The sequence below is a fragment of the Populus alba genome, chromosome 10 (assembly GCF_005239225.2).
Source record: "Populus alba chromosome 10, ASM523922v2, whole genome shotgun sequence".
NCBI classification, from domain to species: Eukaryota; Viridiplantae; Streptophyta; class Magnoliopsida; order Malpighiales; family Salicaceae; genus Populus; species Populus alba.
This window is the reverse complement of record NC_133293.1, coordinates 7,528,191-7,552,869: the sequence shown is the minus strand read 5'-3', so window position 1 is coordinate 7,552,869 and position 24,679 is coordinate 7,528,191. Positions and strand designations below refer to the sequence as shown.

The window sequence follows — 24,679 nt, the reverse complement described above, 5'->3', positions numbered from 1 at the left end:
GAATTTTTATTATTTTTTAAAAAAAATTATATTGAAATGTTATTAAAATAGAATTTTGGATCAAAACATAAATTTTTCAAAGTAAAATGGTGTGAAATGAACATTCCTTAAATAAAAAACTTTAAATTCTTGCTATATGTCAATTTTGGCTTCCCAAGTCTTAAATTTTTTATATGCAATAAAATAGGATTCTATTTTTGTAAAATCAAACATAACTCTAATGTAGAGACATTTAATTTTCCAAAAAAAAAAAAAAAAAAAGGAGCCTTAGCCTGGAAGTTCATCGGACGTACGTCATCATGTCTTCGTCATTACCCGACACCAGCCACGCCTTGAAGTCGTCGTTCACTGATTAGAATAATAATTTCCTAGGTCGGTCGCAGGTAATTTAAATGAGCCTTAGCCTGGAAGTTCCATCACATAGCAACTGGGATTGGCAATTGTTCTAGCCTTTTGAGTAGTTCATCACATCGCTAGCTATGGCCACCGAAGACGTTTCTCTCGACCTTTCAACGCTTCTTTCTTCAGAAGAGAGGGACTTTCTCATCCGCAACAATGGTGATCAGGTACTGCTTCTCTGATCTTATTCAAGTCTTCTTCTTGTCTTATTATAAGTTGACGTCTTTTAATTGTTATATGAACTTGTAGGTTTTTTCTCGTAATTAGGATGAATATCATGTTTAAATTTAGACTGAAAGCCTTGCTGAAGAACAAATTTATGACCAATTTCTGAAGCTTTTTTATGATTAAGAAAAAGCTCCCTTTTTTTTGTTGCTTCTCTCACTGGCAAGAGAAAGAAACCATGAATAAAATTGTGATTCGTTAAGGGCTGATGTTTTTTTCTGATAATGTTCGACATTAATTTTTAGGTTAAGGTCAGCAATTTGGTTGGGAAGATTGTGGGGTTCTACTACTCTGGTTCGTGGTGCGGCCCATGCCGTAATTTCACTCCTTTGTTGGTAGAAGTCTATGAACAGCTATCATCCAAAGGCGACTTTGAGGTGGTGTTCATTTCTTCTGACAGAGATGATGAATCCTTCAACACATATTTCTCCGAAATGCCCTGGCTTGCTATTCCCTTCTCTGATACGGAGACCCGCAAACGTCTTAAGGAAGTGTTCAAAGTAAGAGGGATCCCTAATCTTGTCATTTTTGATGCGAATGGCAAGGTTTCCTGCGATGATGGAGTCAGCACTGTCAAGGAACACGGCGTGGATGGGTATCCGTTCAACCTTGATAGACTGAATTTCCTGAAAGAGCAAGAAGAGAATGCTAAGAAGAATCAAACCATAAGCTCTATCTTGGTTTCCAGCTCACGTGATTATGTGATTTCAAATGATGGAAAAAAGGTAGATGGTTCATTCAATTAGCTAGTTTTGAAATTGTATTGATGATGCCATCATTCACTTTCTTGCTATCTGTAATGGCAGATCCCTGTGTTGGACCTTGAAGGAAAATTGGTTGGCTTGTATTTTTCAGCCCATGCTCATAGGATGTGCCGTGAATTCACTCCTAAACTAGTGGAATTGTATAAGACGCTCAAGGAAAAAAGAGAGCACTTTGAAGTAGTCCTAATATCTCTAGACGACGAAGAAGAAGACTTCAAAGAGAGTTTTTTGAGACAATGCCTTGGTTGGCATTGCCTTTTAAGGACAAGAGCTGCGAAAAGCTAGTGCGGTATTTTGAACTTAGAACCATTCCTAATCTTGTCATAATTGGCCAAGATGGGAAGACTTTGAACCCAAATGTAGCTGAACTGATCGAAGAACATGGTATGGAAGCCTACCCATTTACACCGGAAAAGCTTGACGAGCTAGCTGCAATTGAAAAGGCAAAACTGGAATCGCAGACGCTTGAGTCAGTTTTTGGTTAATGGGGAAAATGATTTTGTGATTGACAAAAGTGGCTCCAAGGTAATTATTTTTGTTCTATGCTAACCTCGCATGTTGTCACCGCATTACTTTCAATAACTTTCTTATGATCACGAATTGAATTCATTAGCAAAGGTTTTTTTTTTTTATCATTCAAATGGTTTGCTCTTGATTAGGTCCCAGTGTCTGATCTAGTTGGAAAGAACATTCTTCTTTACTTCTCAGCTCAATGGTGCCCTCCTTGTCGTGCCTTTTTGCCCAAGCTAATTGAAGCATACCACACAATTAAAAGAAAAGACAATGCATTTGAGGTGATCTTCATCTCAAGTGACAGAGATCAATCCACCTTTGACGAGTTCTATTCAGAAATGCCTTGGTTAGCCCTTCCATTTGGTGATGCAAGGAAACAAATCCTGAGTCGGAAATTCAAAATTCAAGGCATTCCTGCAGCTGTAGCGATTGGGCCAAGTGGCCGGACCATTACGAAGGAAGCTCGGATGCACCTGACAGCTTACGGGGCAGATGCTTTTCCATTTACCGAGGAACATCTAAAGCAATTGGAGGAGGAGATTGAGGAAAAGGCAAAGGGGTGGCCAGAGAAAGTGAAACACGAACTTCATGCTGAGCATGAGCTGTTACGTACTAAACGCAGTACATATATTTGCGATGGCTGTGGGGAAACAGGAAATAGCTGGTCTTTCCATTGCAAAGAATGTGACTTTGATCTTCACCCCAAGTGTGCTTTGAAGGAAGATGAAGATACTGGAAGTGAAAAGGGAAATGAAGGATGGAACTGCGATGGAGAAATGTGCCGCCGAGCCTAAGCAGGCAAGCGCTCCTTGTATCTGGATTTATGGGCTTTCTGCTGTAATAAGCGTGCGATGTAAGGTGTTTGTTGCATGTGTGTGAAGATGTGGATGTCTTTCCTGTTATTGATATGTAATTAAGAGGTGTGTTGCTTAAGGATTTTCATGTCCTGTATTTCGATACGAAGAATAAATAACCGGATTGGCTAAGTTTATGTGAATACTGTGACCCTTTTGAAACTTGGGAATCCATGGTTGCTGCTTGTTCTCAAATCTCCATCACTTGTTATGAAGTTTTCTTCATTCCTAAATGAAAATGCTATGCATGATGCCCTTGTGCCGCTCTCTGTGTTTCTATTTGGCTGATGAAGAAACAACTTTACCTCTGGACCAAATATTTCGATACCAAACTGGTTTTGTTTAAACTCTCAACCCAATTCAATTATGAAAGGTTTTTTTTTTTCCCCTAATTTGCTTCCTCTCTCCTGTAGCCACAACCACCCTCTCTTTTCTCTGAAAGATATCGAAACTTAGCGGTGATCTCTTCGCTCTCAAAATTTCTCGCAACTTTCTCACCTCCCTCTTTGTTGTTGGTCTCTTTTTTTTTTTTTTTGGTCTCTTCTCTCCATCTCTAGTGTAATGTAGCCTCTCTTCTCTCTATTTCTTTCTATTTTTCTTAGCTTTATTTATTGTTATGGAATAATAAATTATAACATGTTTATTTGTTATTTGGCAAGGATTCAATGTTCACAATAACTCATAGATGTTTGACAAAGCCGATTTATATTATTTAGCAGATTTGATAAAGATTTATTGTCTCCTGTATGTTATTATTAATTGTGACCTAATAATTTACATGTTATGTTTCAAAGGCACAAGAGAAGTTTGAGGTGTTGGTTCTTATTTCGTTGCATGTCAAGCTCAATATATTTCTCCCAACATGTTTATTTGTTACTTGGCATGGATCATTTTTTATGGCTTATATTGTCTTTTTTTATGTAGATGTGAACAAGTTATTTCAAAGGAAAAAACTATATTGACTCCTTAATTGTGAATATTGGAAATTAGGGAGATAATTGTTGTGATAATTCATGGGCGATCATGTAAGCAAATGTTATAGGAAGCTTGCTGATTTGGATTTGTAATAATACATGCATCAAAGTGCTAGAAAGGCCACATAATCTTTGCCCTTTCCTAGGCTTCATGTGCAAGATCCCGTGTGTATAAGTTAATTGTACGTTCATTTAAACTAGGCTTTACATATGGTGATTCATTTGTATTAAAAAAAAATGAAATAAAAATTCAATTTCATATATAATCCATCACCTATTTAATAATGATGTAAGAGTAAGAGTTCTAACTTGTTTATGATCCATCACCTATCAATAGTGATGTAAGAGTTCCAACTTGTTTTCTGCAGCTGTGCCAAAACCTAGGGGGGTCTACGCCAGCCCAGCAGAGTCCTTCCCCTGCCGTAGGTGGTCCATACACGAGATGGCCAGAGATAGTAAGTGATTTCAGAACATGCCTTTTCGGACTGCAACAAATTGATAAGGTTTTGTGGCTGTCCATGGCGAAGCGCAGCGGTGTCCTTCGCCGTCGTAGGTGGTCCGTACACGGGATGGCCAGAGATAGGAAGTGATTTCAAAATATGCCTTTTCAGACTGTAACAATTGATCAGAAGGTTTTGTGGCTGTCCATGGCGAAGGCAAAGCACATGAGATTCAGTGGTGGGAAGCTATGGAATGTGGCAAAAAGAAACTGCGAGAACATGAATGCTCCGTTTGTTTGCAGGAAAGTGGTTTTTTTTTTAAAAATAAATTCTGGAGAAAGTGAATTCCTAGAAAATGAATTCCGGAAAAGTATTTTCCGATGTTTGGTAGTATTATAGAAAATGAACTGGAAAACACTTTTCAGTGTTTAGTTGTGTTATGAAAAATGAATTGGAAAATAATTTATTAATGAATTAAATTTTTTTTCAAGTTTATCTAATATATATAAAATATTTAATATAAAATATTTAATTACTTACAATTGTCATAACCCAATTTTTGACCTTTTTTATTTTTATTATTTAAAAAAAAAGATGATGAAAAATAAAAAATAAAATAAATGAAGGATGAATTAAAATTTGGGTTAAGGGCAACATGATTGGAAGTTTAAAGATTTAATTAAACTCTTGACTAATTTAATTAATTAAATCAAGGGTTTAATTGGAGAATTGATTTAATTAAATTTTAGATTATTTTAATTAATGAGATCAAGAGTTTAATTGAAGAATTAATGAGTTTGAGGACTTAATTAAACTTTGATTTAATCAAAAACCCAGGACTTAAATAAAATAAACCAAAACAACCGCTTCGTTTTCATTTTCAAGAGCAGCAGACCACAACTTTGCATTTTAATTCGCTGCTACAGTAGCAGTGAATTATAATTCACTTGCTACTGTAGCAAGTGAATAATAATTCACTTGGCAGGCGTGCGCTATGTACGCCAAAAAAAAAGTGTTTTCCTTGAAGGAAAACACTTTTCTTTCTCAAAGCAGTAATTTTATGTTGACTGGAATTAAGTTTCCGTTGACTTACTATTTCATATTGTTACCAAATATGGGAAAGTAAGAAAAATAAATTTCAGGAATTCGTTTTCCTTGAAACAAACAGAACACATGCTTTCGAACAGTGAAAAAGTAAATAAGCTTGATTGTTGCCGCCGAATTGAATTTCTTGGCAGTGTGCTTACTTTAATTTTGGATGGTATCAAATGAATGATATTTTTGTTCCTTTGAGGCATCAGGGTTTTCTTCTACGGTATATTTTAATTATTACGGATTCCACCCATTGTTCCTACCATTAGCCTCTCACAACCATATGCTGGAAACAGTGCCTGATCACAACTGTTGCGGATGAGAAAGTCCTCTTTTCTTAAGAAAGAAGCGATGACAGGTCGTGAGAAACGTCTTTGTTGGCCATAGCTTTATGATGAACTACTCAAAAGGCTAGAACAATTGCCAATCCCAATTGAAATGTAATGGGATCTAGTGCGTGTTTACTACTGTGATACATGATAGTTTTTTTATTTAAAAATATATTAAATTTTTTTTTTTACACTTAAAACTATATCAAAACACTATAAATTTTTTGAATTTAATGTCTTTTCAAGCCAAAAATATTTTTTAAAAAAACTAAAAAATAAAAATATAAGCATTTCCCAAACACGCCCTTGTTAGGTAAGGTTTCTTTTAAATTACTTGCATGTCAGGCCTAAGAAATTACTAGTTTTGGTTCTCGCGCTTTATTGCGGGGTTAGATTATTTTTTTTGTGTATAAAAAATTATGTTTAGGTGTTGAAATGGTGTTAAAAAAATAATATAAAACGCTAGTTACGATAAATATATAACAATGCTAATTAGAGCTAAGCCAACACGAGTATATCCTGCCAAATTTGCAGCTCACATTATATGACTGTAATAAACACAATAAAAAAATTAAAAGAATTTTAAAGTCTTTTAAAAAAATATGTTAACTTTTTAAATTTATGACCTAATTCATTAGATCTAAAACACTTAATATAGAAAAAAAACATGAAGCCTAATTCTAATAAAATTAAATATTAAAGTATGAAATTAAAAAGAATATGAATTTTAATCATACAAAAAAATCTTTTAAAAAATAATAATTTTAAAAATAAGGATCAAAACAACTATTATTATTATTATTATTATCATCATCATTATCACCATTTCTACTATTATTAAAATTTCCACCATTATCATCATTATCACTATTAGTACTAATATATATTTTATATTTTTTATTATTATTATTATCATTACTATCACAATTATCACTATCATTACTATTATTATCAAAAATATAATCATTATAACCATTATCACCATCATAACAAATTGATGTTGTTGTTACTATTATTACTACCATTATTATAATTATCAAATTATTATCACATATATTAATATCATCACCATTACTAGTACCATTATTATTACTATAACCATTATCAAATCAGGAGACGTTTTATGACAAACCAAATTACGGCCGGATTTTATTCTTCAAAATGATTTTATCTAACTTTGAATCCTTCATGAAAGTTTTATTCCTGTACATGTAAATGAATTTTGATTTTTGAATCGTCTGATTTCGATATCAGAAGCTTAAGATATTCCTGTTTGAATATCTAGTGTGAAAATAGAGAATCATGTCGCGAAAAGAATTCTAACCCGAGTTTGCAGCGCAATGAGGACTAGTTAAGGTCTAGATCATGCCAAAATTTAATCATGGAGAAGAAATGTGTATTGGGACTCGATTTAATGTTTCAAGGATTTATTGGTTTAAAAGACCAATTTTAAAAATTAATCGGTTTCGTTGAAGGAATTGGAAAAAACAAGGACTGGATCAAAAAACATCATAATAATTCATGTTACTAGGCTACCATGTTGGTTTATATTTTGTTTCTCTTCACAAAAAACCAACACAACCGTTTCCTTACCTTCATATATCCCAATTAAAAAAACATCACCGTTTGGAACTTGGCAACATGAAACAACCCCATAGGAATTAATTAACATGGCACCGTTCATTTGTGTTTTGAGAACAATACCCCTCCTCATCTACAATTCTTTCCTTTTCTCTGCATAACTGTTCCTGCTAGTTTTCTTTATTCCCTTACCTGATTGTTTGGGCTACAAATCATAGTTTTTCTACTTTAGTCCAAAGGAAACAGTTTTACACCTCCTCTATGTTAGCTACAAAATGACATGAAGATAGGAACCTCACCATCATCTAATGTCTGGGATTTTATCCCTAATACGAATGGCTGGGATGATGTGTTAATGTAAAAAGTGATTACTGGAATCACAAAATAGGAATTAGAATATTTTAGTTTTCTTATTTACATTATTTAAATGTAAATCAGTTGAGATTTACATCCTAGATTAGTATAATGAGTCTTTCCTAAATAGAGCTATGTATAGGCTATATATATGCCTCCTCTGCAGACCTAAAAAAAAAGGGAGGGAGGGAGTAAAAACAAGAGGGAGGCAGGCAACAGGAAAACAGAGAAAGAGCATAGAAAACCAAAGGAAACAACACAGTCAAAAGCAAGAAAGCATAGAGGAAAGAGCGTCAATTCAACTAGCACATCACGCCTTCATCACCATCATCTTCGTCGTCTCTAGTGAGAGCATTAGCAGAAGAGAAGAGAGAGAGAGAGAGAAAACAGAGACCAAAACCAGTGTTGCCATCTTTTTTGTTATCTACATAACCAGTGACCTCCGGTCGTGCGCAAAAGCTTCACTGTCATCGTCTTTGTTCGTCTTAGTTACCAGGTAAGTTTCATACATTCCTTTCACTTTGCATTTTAATTACATAATTACTATGCATGCCTCTTCATTTTTGTGAGTTTACTGTTCAAGTGAATTATAATTCACTTGAAAAATAATTAAGCATGCACACGTGAGGAAACTCATGCGTGCCTCTTATTTGCCTAACCAGGTCGCTGGCTTGAGCAAGTGACCCGACTAGGTATGCTGGATCCAGCCCAGTCACATGAGTTGAGCTGGACACAACCCAAAAAAGAGGGCGAGATTCATGATTTTCTCGTGTGTGTGTGTGTGTGTATTTGCAACATTTCATAGAGAACTCGGTATTTTAATACCAGATTTGTATATTGCATAAAAACAATACAAAAAAAATGTTTTCTTGTATATTGCATACAATCAATACCCTAACATATTTTGAACATTCCTCTTTAAAAAAAAATATTCGAAGTTTAAAGAAAATATGTTTTAGCATAGATTTCTTAAACACAAAAATTATTTTCTTGCATTTTGAATTTTACAACATGTTTGTAAACTACAAAGGGTGTTGGCCAATATTTCAAAAATATAAAAATCTTATTTTTAGGGAATTCGTCTTTATTCACAATTAATATTTGGATAAAAAAAATTCCAAAGGAGTAAATATCCAAAATATTATTGGGAATAATTTGTTATTGTTCACTGTTAATATCTGGATAAAGAAACCCCAAGTGGTTAATATCCAAAATATTTTTTAAGAAATAACAAGTCATTATCCCTTAATAATATAAGGGCAAAGAAACCTATGAAAGGTAAATGTCTAAAATATTGTTAAGAGTAATACAACTTGTTTATTTTTAACATAAGGGTAGATTTGAGCTCAAAATGTTATTTAGAACAATTTAATTGCTTATCTTTTGTCGATACACGACGTCGGGCGACTACTCCACATTTTGTTTATTTAACAAAACAATTTTTTTTCGATTGGGGGAAATAAAGATTTTATTGGAGTCGTCATCTAGTAATATGAGGAAACTAGAAATCCCAAATTAGACACTAGTCCCAGAGATTCGAGTACTGGGCTAGTTATGATTAAGGGAAAGTAGACACCACCTTTAAAACATCCTTTCAAGAGAAAGGTTACCCTTACTTGTGTGTTTTTTATTTGTTTCAAATGATATTATATTTTGAGCTTATTTGCGATTTTTTTTTTAAAGATAGTTAAAGTTGGTCCCTAAAAATAAGAGACACGTTAAAAATGACATCAGTCCCTAAAAATAGGAGACTCGTCTAAAATATTGACATTTATCCCTAAAAAAGAGATTTACGTCTGAGTTATCAAAAGAAAATAATGGACATAATCCATATTTGGTATAAATACCCTTGACATCGGTCCTTTTCTGTAAAAAGAGATGTGTCGAAAAACAACGTTCGTAGGAGACGCGTCAAAAAAAAATGGATGACATCAATTCCTAAAAATAGGTGACTCTTCTAAAATATTGACGTTTAACCCTAAAAAGGAGAAGTACTTCTGAGTTACCAAAAAAATTATGGACATGATCCATATTTGGTATTTAAACTTTTGACATCGGCCCTTTTTTGTAAAAAGAGACGTGTCGACAAACAATATTCGTTTATAAAACAAAAATTATTTTGATATCGTTGAGAAACGGGTATAACCATATTCGAGAATTGGGCTTTGGACCCACGAACGATAACATGATAAGATTATACAATGAAACCATTGTAACTCCACCGTAAAAGAAACAAGAATATCCAATCCAAGCAACTGGATAGTCATTCTTACCCCTCTCAGCCTTCTCACATTACTTGTTGAGACGGATTTCAGAATCAAGAAAGCAGCATTAATTCGAACTCAGAAGTAAGAAAGACAAATGAAATCCCAGAAGGTGGAAACCTGCGTTTGTTGATGAACATGTCTGCAATCAATTAAACCAGAACCACGGGCAGGCTATTGCTTGTATCAGTTCGTGGGACGCAAAGGACGGATAGGATTAGTTAACTCCTTCCCCCCGCAGAACAATCAAGCACGCTGCCATAAAGTTTGAAGCCGTTGAAAAAACAATCCCTTCTATGGCCCATTAATTATGTTCAGCTTATTTACTTTTTTCATGTTCTCGCAGTCTCTTTTTGCCAGCTTCCCACCACTGAATCTCATGTGCTTTAAATTTGCCTTCGCCATGACAGCCACAAAACATCCTTGATGTGTTTTTTAAATAATTAATTTTAATGAAATAAAATTAAAACTTGAGGATAAAAAATTCAACTAATAAATAAAATAAAAGCTAAACACAAGTCATGTTTGTGGGGCCAAGTGACTGGCATGCTTATCCAAAAGATGAAAGAACCATTTTATTTTTCTTGATGGATCACACATTGCCCTTTATTATTTTATTTTTAAAATAAAGCAAATGATATATTATTCGTTTACTCAATTATTTTTTTTTGTCATGGAGAAGTAGTTGAAGAATTGCGTCAGAGGTTTTTTTTTAATCTAAAATTCTATTTTTTAAATATATTTTTATCTAAAATCACCTCATAAATACTTTTAAATTGTCTCTAAACTAATCCATCAACTAAAAAGAAACCCTAAAATTATTTTAAAATACAAAGTTTAACTTAAAAGCAATTCTCTCAACCTCCATTTATCTTTTTTTGGCAATATAAAACTCAAAAACATTATGGTAGCACTCTTCTTGTCAAGAAGAATACATTGACATACATTTTAGCTATTTTCGCAAACAAAAACTTGTTAATATATATATTTTTCTTTTCTTTGCTATTTTCAACTTTTAGATTGAAATGTTATTAAAATAAAGTTTTGGATCAAAACATAAATTTTTCAAAGTAAAATGGTGTGAAATGAACATTTCTCAAATAAAAAAACCTTAAATTCTTGCTTATATGTCAATTTTGGCTCCTCAAGTCTTAAATTTTTATATGCAAATAAAATAGGATTCTATTTTGTAAAATAAAACATAACTCTAATGTAGAGACATTCAATTTTCCAAAAAAAAAAAAGATTATAGAAAACCAACCAAAACCAATCAATAAGTCAAATTCTTGATTTATGAAATGTCAAAAAAAAAAAAAAGTGTTTGGTGACTATAATAAAAAAACAAATTAAAGAAAAAAAAACTAGAACACTATTTCAATATGTGATACTTTGAGTTTTTGTCCATAATGCAACAACACTAAACTAACCAAATCTCTTAGTTTTATGTTTAATTCATTTTTATATTTTTATGATTCATGAATGAGGGATTATTTTATTTTTTTTAGCTTAGGTTTTATTTTTATAAAATTAATTAAAAATAGATTAGGATATCTAGTGGATACCCACAAATAAAAGTTATCTACATAACTAGATTTAAAACCCGTTTGTTTTTTAGACAACATTTGTATTTCTTCTAAACTCATTAATAATGGTGTTTGGTTACTGATTGAAAATAATATATAAATTGTAGGCCTCTCCATTTATGAGGCAGGAACCTTAGTTATGAAAAAGTAAATTTTTATTGCTTTTAACAAGTTCAATCACAGGTTGAACTTTTTTATATAGATTCACTTTGCATTATTCACTACACAAAAGTAAACAATGCAGAGTAAGGTGTTTACTGTATTGGTAATGGATAATCCCCCCTCCCCCCTTCTAATTTCTAAAATATTTTTATTAACCATGTTATTTAAAAAAAAAATCTAATTTTCTCTACTTCTCGAAAATTGAGGCAGTCATCATGGATAAATTATATATTGTATTATTGGGTTACCATTGTTGTAAAAGGTTTTTCATTTTTAAAAAAACAATTCTATGAAATATAAAATAAAAAACATGTTTATTAATTGGGAATGGAAATTATTTTTTCAATTCTTAATTTTTTTTTTAAATTCAAGAGCATTAAAATAGTTTTTTTTTTTTTAAGAATTCTTTTCTATAAAAATAAAATTCATGTTTTGGAAGTCCTATATTTTCCATTTTATTTTATTTGTTTAATAAATATATTTTTTAGTTATTTTATAACTTTAATTTAAAAAAAATTTCTCAATGAAAAATATTAAATTAATTTTTGTTCAACTTCAATTTCAATTATAATTTTAACTGAACATATATAAATATCAAATCAACCTCAACTAAAAATATTTTTTTTAAAAAAATATAACCATAAAATTACCATAATACAAATCATACTTCATTTTGAAGTGGAAATTCATTACCTTCCCTCACTTAAAATTAATTGAAAAATTTAAATACTTCTAGAGTGTTCGATAAAGGATAATGACATATATGTATGAGTGTGGGAAAGTCACGAATTATGACAAAGTATAGCATTTAAAAATTCTTTCTTTCTCACCTAGAAATATAGGGTCTCTTTTTTTAAATAGAGTCATGATGTGGCTCAAATACATAATATAATTTTATTTATAATTATTAAATATATGCAATATCATTATTTTTAAAATAAAAAAGAAGTTGAGAGTTTTATTATTGAAAAACTCTATTCTTAAAAATATAACCAAGAATTCTATCAAGTTTGGATTTTAGCCTGTCTATTAAATTGCATGTAATTATTATCGAGTCACATTTTATAGAGAATCGACTAGGCTAAAATTCTAATCCAGAATTCTCTTGAATTTTTTGAGAATTTAATTAGCATATGAATTTTATTGAGGTTTGTGTTAAATGTTTTTTTTTTCTGATACTTTAGGAGCTTTTGTATGACTGGAGCTGGAGGTACATTTTCATGATTTATTTTTCTTAATAATTTTTTTAACATTATTGGTAGTGGAGGCATAGGTTTTATTTTACATTCTTGACCTTCATCCTTTCCTAAGCTTCCTATTTAAGATGCCACGTATATAATTTGTTTGTTCGTTCATTTCAACTATGCTTTACATATGATGATTGATTTATATTAGAAAAAAAAAATGACAGAAAAATTCATTCCAAATGCAGCAAAACCAAAAGACAATAATTTTCTAATTAAAAAAAACTAATTAAGGATTTTTTGTATCAAGAAATATAAAGATTTTATTAAAGAGGTAAAAATACAAAATGTATTTCATAACAAACTCACAAAAAAATTATCAAACCATGGATAAAACTAGAATAAAAACAAAAAAAAGGAGATTAAAAAAAAGAAGCAAGAGGAGATTTCTAGAAGCAGGTGATCATGCGAATGCCACTTCATCGGACGTACGTCATCATGTCTTCGTCATTACCCGACACCAGCCACGCCTTGATGTCGTCGTTCACTGATTAGAATAATAATTTCCTAGGTCGGTCGTGCAGGTAATTTAAAAGGAGCCTTAGCCTGGAAGTTCCATCACATAGCAACTGGGTTTGGCAATTGTTCTAGCCTTTTGAGTAGTTCATCACATAGCTAGCTATGGCCACCGAAGACGTTTCTCTCGACCTTTCAACGCTTCTTTCTTCAGAAGAGAGGGACTTTCTCATCCGCAACAATGGTGATCAGGTACTGCTTCTCTGATCTTATTCAAGTCTTCTTCTTGTCTTATTATAAGTTGACGTCTTTTAATTTTTATATGAACTTGTAGGTTTTTCTCGTAATTAAGATGAATATCATGTTTAAATTAGACTGCAAGCCTTGCTGAAGAACAAATTTATGACCAATTTCTGAAGCTTTTTTATGATTAAGAAAAAGCTCCTTATTTTTTTGTTGCTTCTCTCACTGGCAAGAGAAAGAAACCATGAATAAAATTGTGATTCGTTAAGGGCTGATGTTTTTTTTCTGATAATGTTCGACATTAATTTTTAGGTTAAGGTCAGCAATTTGGTTGGGAAGATTGTGGGGTTCTACTTCTCTGGTTCGTGGTGCGGCCCATGCCGTAATTTCACTCCTTTGTTGGTAGAAGTCTATGAACAGCTATCATCCAAAGGCGACTTTGAGGTGGTGTTCATTTCTTCTGACAGAGATGATGAATCCTTCAACACATATTTCTCCGAAATGCCCTGGCTTGCTATTCCCTTCTCTGATACGGAGACCCGCAAACGTCTTAAGGAAGTGTTCAAAGTAAGAGGGATCCCTAATCTTGTCATTTTTGATGCGAATGGCAAGGTTTCCTGCGATGATGGAGTCAGCACTGTCAAGGAACATGGCGTGGATGGGTATCCGTTCAACCTTGATAGACTGAATTTCCTGAAAGAGCAAGAAAGAGAATGCTAAGAAGAATCAAACCATAAGCTCTATCTTGGTTTCAAGCTCACGTGATTATGTGATTTCAAATGATGGAAAAAAGGTAGATGGTTCATTCAATTAGCTAGTTTTGAAATTGAATTGATGATGCCATCATTCACTTTTTGCCTTTTTGGCTATCTGTAATGGCAGATCCCTGTGTTGGACCTTGAAGGAAAATTGGTTGGCTTGTATTTCTCAATCCATGCTCATAGGATGTGCCGTGAATTCACTCCTAAACTAGTTGAATTACACAAGAGGCTCAAGGAAAAAGGAGAGAACTTTGAAGTAGTCCTAATATCTCTAGACTTTGAGGAAAAAAACTTCAAAGAGAGTTTTGAGACAATGCCTTGGTTGGCATTGCCATTTAAGGACAAGAGCTGCAAGAAGCTAGCGCGGTATTTTGAACTTAGAACCATTCCTAATCTTGTCATAATTGGCCAGGATGGGAAGACTTTGAACCCAAATGTAGTTGAACTCATCGAAGACCATGGAATTGAAGCCTACCCATTTACACCGGAAAAGCTTGATGAGCTAGCTGCAATTGAAAAGGCAAAACTGGAATCGCAGACGCTTGAGTCAGTTTTGGTTAATGGGGAAAATGATTTTGTGATTGACAAAAGTGGATCCAAGGTAATTTTTTTGTTCTATGCTAATGTCGCATGTTGTTATTTCGTTACTTTCAATAACTTGCTTATTATCTCGAATTGAATTCATTAGCCAAGGTATTTTTATCAGTCAAATGGTTTACTCTTGATTAGGTCCGAGTGTCTGATCTAGTTGGAAAGAACATTCTTCTTTACTTCTCAGCTCAATGGTGCCCTCCTTGTCGTGCCTTTTTGCCCAAGCTAATTGAAGCATATCACACAATTAAAGGAAAAGGCAATGCATTTGAGGTGATCTTCATCTCAAGTGACAGCGATCAATCCACCTTTGACGAGTTCTATTCAGAAATGCCTTGGTTAGCCCTTCCATTTGGTGATGAAAGGAAACAAATCCTGAGTCGGAAATTCAAAATTAAAGGCATTCCTGCAGCTGTAGCGATTGGGCCAAGTGGCCGGACCATTACGAAGGAAGCTCGGATGCACTTGACAGCTTACGGGGCAGATGCTTTTCCATTTACCGAGGAGCATCTAAAGCAATTGGAGGAGGAGATTGAGGAAAAGGCAAAGGGGTGGCCAGAGAAAGTGAAACACGAACTTCATACTGAGCATGAGCTGATACGTGCTAAACGCAAAGCATATATTTGCAAGGGCTGTCGTGAAACAGGGTATAGTTGGTCTTTCTATTGCAAACAATGTGACTTTGATCTTCACCCCAAGTGTGCTTTGAAGGAAGATGAAGATACTGGAAGTGAAAAGGGAAAGGAAGGAAGGATCTGCGATGGAGATGTGTGCCGCAGAGCTTAAGCAGGCAAGCGCTACTGGTATCTGGTTTTATGGGCTTTCTACTGTAATAAGTTTGCGATGTAAGGTGTTTGTTGCATGTGTGTGAAGATAGTGGATGTCTTTCCTGTTATGTGTATATGTAATTAAGTGGTGTGTTGCTGAGGGATTTTCATGTCCTGTATTTCGATACCAAAAATAAATAACCGGATTGGCCAAGTTTATGTGAATACTGTGACCCATTTGAAACTTGGGAATCCATGGTTGCTGGTTGATCTCAAATCTCCATCACTTGTTATGAGGTTTTCGTCATTTCTAAATGAAAATGCTTATCAGTCCTGTCAAAAAACTGGGAAGAGGTGCTATGCACGGTTCCATTGTACCACTCTCTTTGTTTCTTTTTGGCTGGATGAAGCAGCAGCTTCACCTCTGGTGCAGATATTCCTGTAATTGTTCTGCAGATTAAACAAAAGATGGCTGATTGTGACTAAACCTACATTATATAATGAAACCTTTCTAACTCCACCGTAAAAGAAACAAGAATCTCCGATCCAAGCAACTGGATAGTCTCTTTTTTCTCTCTCTCCGCCTTCTCACATAACCTGTTGAGGCTGGTTTCAGAATCAAGAAAGCGGCATTAATCTTGACTCAGAACTAAGCAAGAAAAACTCATCCAATAGAAATGGCAATTCTTCTGTTGCTGATGACTGGTTGACAAATGAAATCACAGCAAGTGGAAACTGGGTTCATTACAGTTATTTGAATGGCGCTAAGGGTGGAACCAAAATCACGAGCAGGCTATTGCTTGTACCAGTCGATGGGAGGCAAAGGACGGGTAGGATTAATGGCGAGGTTCTAGAAATTAGTGAAGCCAACAGCTGTACCAAGAACACTGAGATGATGGTAAGAGCTTTTTTGTTATTCTGTTAATGTTTTTTTTTTTCTTTAAGTGTTTTTTAATTTAAAATATTTTAAAATAATATTTTTTATTTTTTAAAATTTATTTTTCATTTCAACGTATCAAAACAATTTTAAAACACTAAAAAATAATGTAATCTAAAACAATCTTTTTCAAAGATTTTTTTTCAATCTAAAAAACAACATGCCTAAATAATTTGCTTTACTTGTGTGTGTTTAGAATATAGTTTTAAAATTTGGTTCGGTCAAGTATATTAACCTGAAACTTGAATCAGACCGTGTTTATAAAAAAATTAAAAAAGTTAAAAATGTCTCATGAACTACAAAAGTTTTATCTTTAAGCTTTGTACAATGACACGACTGGTAAGACCTGTCAAAAACTTAATTATAATTATTGACTTTATTTTTTCACAAAAAAAAAGGAATACAAGTTTAAAAAATATGCTTTTGTTACCAAAAAAAAAACAGTCAAATGAGTTAACTTTGTTTGAAGTGAGAGTAAGAATTTTTTTATATATATATATATTTCAAAGAAACTACAAAAAAGGTAAGGTTATGAAATAAAAAGGCAAGTTAGAAAGTGCAGAAGAAATTTTCTTGTTAGTTTTTAAATTTTATATTGTAGAATTTATGTCTACCAATTCATATTTAATAATAAAAATTAAAAGATATATAGTTAAGGATGTAGCTAAATTAACCCGTCCCTAGATTTACTTGATATTCAATTTTAAAATTTAAAATAAATAATTAAGGTGCACGCTACATCGGTTACTTTTAAAAAAAATTGAAAGGGTGTGTATCCTAATCTCCACCGTTAATCATACCGTCCATGAGTCTGATCGCACGGTTTTTATAACATCTTCAGTCTTCTGTCAGTATATTCCAATTTTGCAGATCAAATCATATCTCTCGCTTTCTCGGTAAGATTCTTCCTCTCTCTCTCCTTTACCATGCGATCTGCGTTTAGAATTATTACTTCAATCCTTTCGTTAATTCGTTAATTATGATCTAGGGTTTTGGGGTGTTAATTAAATTGAATTATTATGTTTGGGTGATCGTTGTAATTTTTGGTGGTTAGATGGATTGGCAAGGACAGAAACAAGCGGAGCTATGGATGCAGATACTGCTGTTAGTTTTCGCGGCGGCGGCTTTAGCTACAGGTTATATAATAGGATCGTTTCGAATGATGATGCTAATTTACGCCGGTGGAGTGGTTTTCACCACACTGGTTACTGTCCCTAATTGGCCCTTCTTCAATCGCCATCCTCTCAAGTGGTTGGACCCAAGCGAAGCTGAGAAGCACCCTAAGCCACAGAAGGCTGTGGTTTCCAAGACAAGAAGAAATCGTCCAAGAAGTAGGTTGGTTTTGTTAAATTTGACTGGTTTTTTAGTCTAAGCATTTGTTTGCTAGGGTTTTTAAATCTTCAATTTAAATGGATGGAATGAAACGTTATGGATGAATTGGGTGTTAGAATAACTTTGTTTTGCTATAAATTTTATACCTTGTAGACAATGCCATTCGAGTTTCAGTTAGTTTTTTTTTACTTTTTTTATGCTTGTTTTCTTGTTGGTTTTTCAGAGTGACAGCAGCAGGTTAATCTCATTATTAGAATGGATAGCCAATGTTAAGAGTACTGCATTTCGAGAACTAGACCAAATTCATCTTACTGGTCACGGAATGCAAATTCCTGTGTGCGCGGATGTTTCTTATCCGTTGGATTTTGAAAAGTTAATTGCTAAACTTTTTAAAAAATGATAGACATTGTTTTATCTAGTGGCCTGAAATGGGTGTTGCACGAGACAGATGCTTGTAGTGATACGGGAAATGTATCCTGCTTATGTTCTGGATGAAGCGGGTTTGCCTTTTTATGAGGGTTTGTTGTTTTTGTTGATAAGTAATACTATAGACTGTTGCTTCTTTTAAATAGAATTGAGTTGATTATTAAGAGAGAGTGCTGATGATAAAAGTGAGGTATATAATTCTTTCAATTCTAGTTTTATGGATGAGTAAATTTTCATTCCACTATCAAGAAAGCAGCAAGGCTAAACCTGCTGCATTTGCTGAAGTGGGTGTGCATTTGATACAATTCTCAGTTAAAGAATCTTGAGGAAAGGGTTTACTGTTGAAGCTATTAACAGGAACTAAGAAACAAAGCATTGCATTATATCAATGAACAAAGTAGAGTTGCAATTATTTGATTCTAGTTAACTTCATATACTGCCCCCTTTGAGCTTCATTTGTGAAGAAATTGATCTTATAATGGTAGGTTGCGTCATATGCCTTCTATCTGTTCTGGTATTTGCCGTTGGAAAGAATTATGATATTGCTCTTCTATTTGTTTTCCTTTTCTCGCTATTGACATCCAACTCTTGACTTCAAAATTTTAAATTACATCACAATGTTTACAGTACATCACAATTTGTTATACACACTAATTTAGCACTTTGAACAGTTTTCGTTCTTTCACTGAATTTATGTCATCCTGCATAATTTTAAGAAATGCTGAAACCCGTTGCTGTGTTTGTTTGAAAATGTATGATTATTTACAAGTATAATTTTCTGAAGGGAAAATGATATTAAAATTAAAATAAGAAACTAATTCCCCTTGTATGATTCATTGTTCTTTTGCTTGGATGAACATTGTTTAATTGATGGAACTAGTGGGTGGGTTATATGGTATGACTGGATGAGAAGTAAAGGGTCTTCAAGTAAATAACAGTGGAGAACCTTAGACTGCAGCTTTGGGTGACGTGAGATGAGATTTTTTTGCCCAGAAAGTGGTAGGGGATGCTTCCCATTAATTTTTTGCTTCTCTTGTGGTCAATTTGTGTTTAACCTCTCGTCCTTGTTTTGTCGTGATGAACCTGCCATGTTCTTCCTGGCTGCCAGAGTTATGTCAATTTCGCCAAATGTTTCTCCAAATTTTACTCGACTAGCCGGACCCTTTCCTTCTTTGGCCCTCCGATATAGTTGGTTGATTGAGTTTGTAGTTCGAAGCAGGGTAGGAGAGTTTTAAACCTTCTTCAGGCTGGCAATTGGAATAAGAGACCTAAAGCTGACAATAAATTATGTGCTACCAGCCTACCAACAGCTATTTGGTCCAAAAATTCAGCCAGCCATGGAATAGACACAGATAACATCCCTTCAACGCTCTGTATGAAGGAAAACGAGTGGCGAATGGGTTTACCACACGTGGTGATTAGTTTAAGCTGATTTCAACAAGACTTGCAGCAAATCAATACAAATGGAGCAAAATTGAATAAAGCCGTAGGACGTCTTATGTTTCAGAAAGATTGAGGGAGTGCTTTCATAGGATAAACTCAAAGTGAGGACAAAAAATTCTTTAAACGGCAACAGCTGCAAAAGTTGGCCATCATCAGATGAGCGTTTCCGGTGTGGCCTTTTTTCAGGTTTTGCTAAATAAGCTCCGAGCTGCTACAGCAACGATCAAGGCCATAACTACCTTTGTTTCTATACCATGTCATTTTTATCATAAGCCCAACTGGGCTCCTTGCTATAGATTCCTTCACAGTATTGTGGTTCCAAAGATTGACTTTCCATCCCATTTCCTTTTTCTCATTTCTCATTCAAAAAATTATTTCCAAGCGTCAATTTCATATTCCTGAACCCTTGTTCTCGTGCTTTACACCCGCTACAATTGACTTCAAGCTTCTCTATAAAGTCACATGTGGAATTTTTTCGTTGAGGAGAAGAAAAACCAATAATTTCCTTTCAGTTGGTCAAAAATATATTTTATTCTTGAACTAGATAACAAAAAAACATAGTTTATGCAGTGACATACTATATTAGGGGTTCGCGCTATGTTTTAGGTTGATTTATTGTTTTTCAGTATAGAAAAAATGTCAAGATGATGCAAGTGTTTTTAGAAAAAAAAAACAATTATGGTCATTAACTTAATTAGATTTAATAAGCTCAACTAATTTGATAATATGATTAGAAAAAAAATATTAATAACAAATAAAAAGAAAAAAAATCAACAATAATTCATTGCCAAAGAATTGTAAAAACAAAATAATTCCCAACCAACTAAAATAATTATAGATAAAATTGCAAAAATAAATTCAACAAAAAAAAGAATCAGAAAAAAAAAATTGAATTGAAAAGAATAGGGACTAAACTTGACCAAAAAAAAAAGAAATCAAAATGTGAGGGATAAAATTGAAAAAAATGATTCAATTAAAAAAAAAAAATTAGAAAAAAAAAAATAACAACTAACATAATGAAAACTAAACTTAAAAAAAAAATCCAATGATGAAATTAAAAAACAAAATAAGTTCAATAAATAATTCAAAATTAAATATATTACAATCAAAATAATGAATACCTAATTTGATTTAATGAACAAATGACTAAACTTATTTGATTTTTTTGCAACCCCAATATGTTTTTTCTAGGAAAGGAAGGAGAAAAAAGAGAGGGGATACATTGTTAGAGCTCAACTATCTCTCGTCTAGAGAGCAGTGAGACTAGGGGTGTTCAGAAAAACTAAAAAACCGAGTAAACTGATAAAACCGAAAAAAAAATTAACCGAAAAATAAAACCGATAAAACCGATTAGATTATGTAGGAAAAACCCCGGTTCAGTTCGGTTTTCGGTTTTGCAGTGCAAAAACCAGATGAACCGGACCGGTTAAAAAAAAAAGGTCCCTACACCCTAGTATAAAAAGAAAATGTTGCTGCCCGCGCCGCGCCTCTCCTTTCTCTTCTCTTTAGTCTTCACTTTCTCTCTGCTAACCCTTAAATAGTAAACAGTAAACACTTTCAAATTTCAATTTCAATTGTCAAACTCCTATCTCTCTCAGGCTCTCAGTGAATCACAGATCGATGTTTCCTCAGTCTCCACTGGTCCAAAACACGTTGTGTTTCCATCAGACCGGCGTTTCCTCAACCTCTCAAAACCAGTGAGGCAGTGACAGTGAGTTTTTTTTTTTTTTCGATTTTCTAATTAATTAATTAATTCTCAGGATGATCCAATCTGCACCAGAGAAGCCATTCCATGGGATGAATGCAAGCAGATCCTCTTCTATGATATTGAAATAACTTGTGTCCTTGACAACCCACTTTCGTATTATTCTAAGATTTGAATTTTCTCTTTTGACCATTTCAGACAGCAAACCCAAACATTGTGTTGGCTAATCTTCAAGGTTTTGTTTCTTTTCTCCAGTTTAATCAACAAATTGACCACTGCTAGGATTAGGGATGATGGTGCTCAAGGCTGGTAATGGTGATAAAGGGAGATGGTAACTAGATCAAAGCAGAGGATTGGAGGGGATTTTATAACGGCTGTAGTAAAAGAGGGGGATAATGCCCAGAAAATGTATATAGGTTTGTCCGGTTTTTTGGATAAAAGAATCGGACTAGAATCGGACTGGAATCGAACCGGAACCGGCCGGTTTGGGCCGGTTCTGATTCGGTTTCGGATCTTTTTTTTTTTGTGGTTTGGTTGTTTTTTTTTATAAAAATCGAATCGAACTGAAAATAATTACCTCTAAGTGAGACACATCCAACACATTTCTAGAAAGCAGTGTTGAGAGATTGGATGATGCACTACATAAAAAACATAGGTGACTCCAACTTATTGACAAGTACATGGGTGACTCCCATTTCTTGACAAGTAAATGTCAATTATTTTTTTTATTCAAATTATATTTTATACATATACACAAAAATTCAATCACCTTGACCTCACATAAAAATAATAATGTGTGTGCGTGTATATATATATATATATATATATATATAACAATGAAAGGACTTGTAAGCAAAGCCAATAAAGTGTAATTTGAAGGGGCAAAATCTTCTTCAATTGGATAAAAAAAAAAAAAATGAATACGAACAACTAGAAATTAAATATATATATATATAAGAATATGGGAAGAAGTCCCTTTACGAAAGCTACTGCAATTCGACTCTCGTGTTCCTACTTCCTATAAGCTTCAGCCGCTACGACCTTTTCTTTTCTTTTCTTTTACTTTTTTTTTTTTTTGTTAAGTTAACGAATTATTAAAGTCGTTGTGGAGGGTGACGACATGTTGTGGTCGGTTTATGAAGCAACAAACAATATCCCTTCTAACACGGATGGCTGGCTGCAAGGAACCATCCTCTTGGAACATCAAGGGGTTAACTATTCACGGCGTGTCAGTGCCTTATCAGATTTTTCAAAAAAGAATTAGATTCGTCCAGGCTTCTTTATTAAATCATATCGTAATATATATATATATATATATATATATATATATATATTATTGAATAGACTATGTATGGATTAGAGTCATTCACTTAATTCAACCGTTGCCCATATTCTTCCATATCTTATAATCTCTGTAGCTTGGCATGTTGGACGGTGCGGACGGTTCCTTAAGAAGTTAACCATGAGAATCAGCTCGCATAGCTTTTCTGGACACCAATTTGACTATATCCAATCTTATCCATTAATTAATTACCTTCACGAGGAATACGATTCATATTGCAATGACTCAGCTTCCCAAGAAGGATCTGATAAAACACTTGAGGTCCTAGCTACTATGGTCAACTGCAAGTTCAATCTTTGTGAACGTCCCGGGTTCGACCCTCTCTGTGTACCCTGTCACCCCCGCGGTGTCTTACCTGTTCACTGGGCTTGCAGGATGTTCAGTGGGCCCGGGGATTAGTTGTGGTGCGCGCAAGCTGACCCGGACACCCCAGTCATCAAAAAAAAAAAAAAAGGATCTGATAAATCTTGATAGGTGTAGTGGGTTTATTTCTTATAATTTATTAATCTGACTATCATAAATTTTAGAGTAATTTAAATTTTATATAGTTGTTAATTTTAGAATCTAAAAGGATTAATTAAAATACATATAAACTAATTCAAACCATGATAAAAAAAAAAAAATGATGATGATATTATGCACAAAAACTTACATATTAATTACTACTAGCAAAAACACCTAATGGCTGTAGCTAAAACACACATAAAAAAACCCTACGACTTGGTATAAAAATATCTCGTAAATCTCTACAGTGGCGGAGCCTAGGAATTAAAAAGAGGAGGCAAATTAATTAATAAATACTATATTATATAAATATATATTAAAAATTAAATTTGAAACAAATATATTAACTTATATCAAGTAAAATTAATTTTAAAATACTTTTAAAATGAGAAAACTTACATTATAATTATTCTTTTTAAGTTTTTATAATAAAAAAATTCAGTTTAGTTATTTAATAATTATAAATCTTCCATATGAAATTTATAATAAAATATATATTAATTCATCAAAATCCATTTTATATCTCATTACCATGTAGCATGCTGTAAATAATACATATGAATATGAATCATTATTGATAGTTTAAATTTATCATAATATATTATTTTTAAAAATAAAAAATTAGTTTTTTTCTTTTTTTTTAAGAAAAAACCAACATTTAATTTTGCAAATATCAATATTTACTCACGAATAACAATTGAAATGTTTGCTTATTTATCTCGTGAAAAAATTTAATTTCATACTGTAATTAATTCAATTAAATAATATGATTTTTATTAATTCAAAATAATTAAATCAATACCTATTTTTTTTTAAAAAAAATCAAAATAATCAAAAAAAAAATTAAGGGGGCAATTGCCCCCTTAATCTCCTACGTGGCTACGTCACTGAATCTCTATATAGTTTTTTATTTTCTTCAAGGAACAACTAAATTCACTTTGAAAAAAAAAATTACAAAATATTTCGTTATCTATCCACAAACGATTTCTTCTTTTACTTAGTTTTATAAATTCAAATTTTGCAATCAATGTTTAAATTCTTTTATCACGCCAAATCAATGTAAGAAATACGTTCTTAAAATTATTTGAGGAGAAACTTAGATGGGTTAACAAGCAAATGGATCTGAGAATACTTTATTGTTAAATAAAAAATATTTTTTTTTATTATTTTTCTTTTGATAATAGTTGTTGTATTTTATCATCTTTGTCTTCTTTGTTAACGATACAACAAAGTAATTTTCTATATTATTATATTATTTTAAAACTATGATATTAAATTTCAGGTGAACGATGAACGGACTTGTTGCCCGTGATACCCTTTACAGAGTTGTTGAAGAAAAAAAAGTCGAGTTCTTGCTTCTTCCCTATTGCAACAACTTTGTAATAGTCACGCCA

At 32.9% G+C, this 24,679-nt stretch overlaps 1 protein-coding gene and 2 pseudogenes across 1 annotated transcript; all 3 read left to right on the top strand.

The window, feature by feature from the left end:
* Positions 1-389: 389 nt before the first annotated feature.
* On the top strand, positions 390-2,898 carry LOC118044451 (probable nucleoredoxin 1; annotated as a pseudogene).
* Positions 2,899-13,325: 10,427 nt separating this feature from the next.
* LOC118044440 (probable nucleoredoxin 1) lies at positions 13,326-15,821 on the top strand (annotated as a pseudogene).
* A 1,474-nt stretch (positions 15,822-17,295) lies between these two features.
* On the top strand, positions 17,296-17,920 carry LOC118044489 (signal peptidase complex subunit 1). The gene is made up of 2 exons (XM_035052787.2): positions 17,296-17,429; positions 17,588-17,920. The coding sequence occupies exon 2, from the start codon at positions 17,588-17,590 to the stop codon at positions 17,903-17,905; it is 318 nt and encodes a 105-aa protein (XP_034908678.1). The 5' UTR covers positions 17,296-17,429; the 3' UTR covers positions 17,906-17,920.
* The last annotated feature ends 6,759 nt before the right edge of the window (positions 17,921-24,679 follow it).

Bases quoted from the DNA above. Each gene is read 5' to 3' on its own strand.
- LOC118044489 (XM_035052787.2), top strand. From the start codon at position 17,588: ATGGATTGGCAAGGACAGAAACAAGCGGAGCTATGGATGCAGATACTG.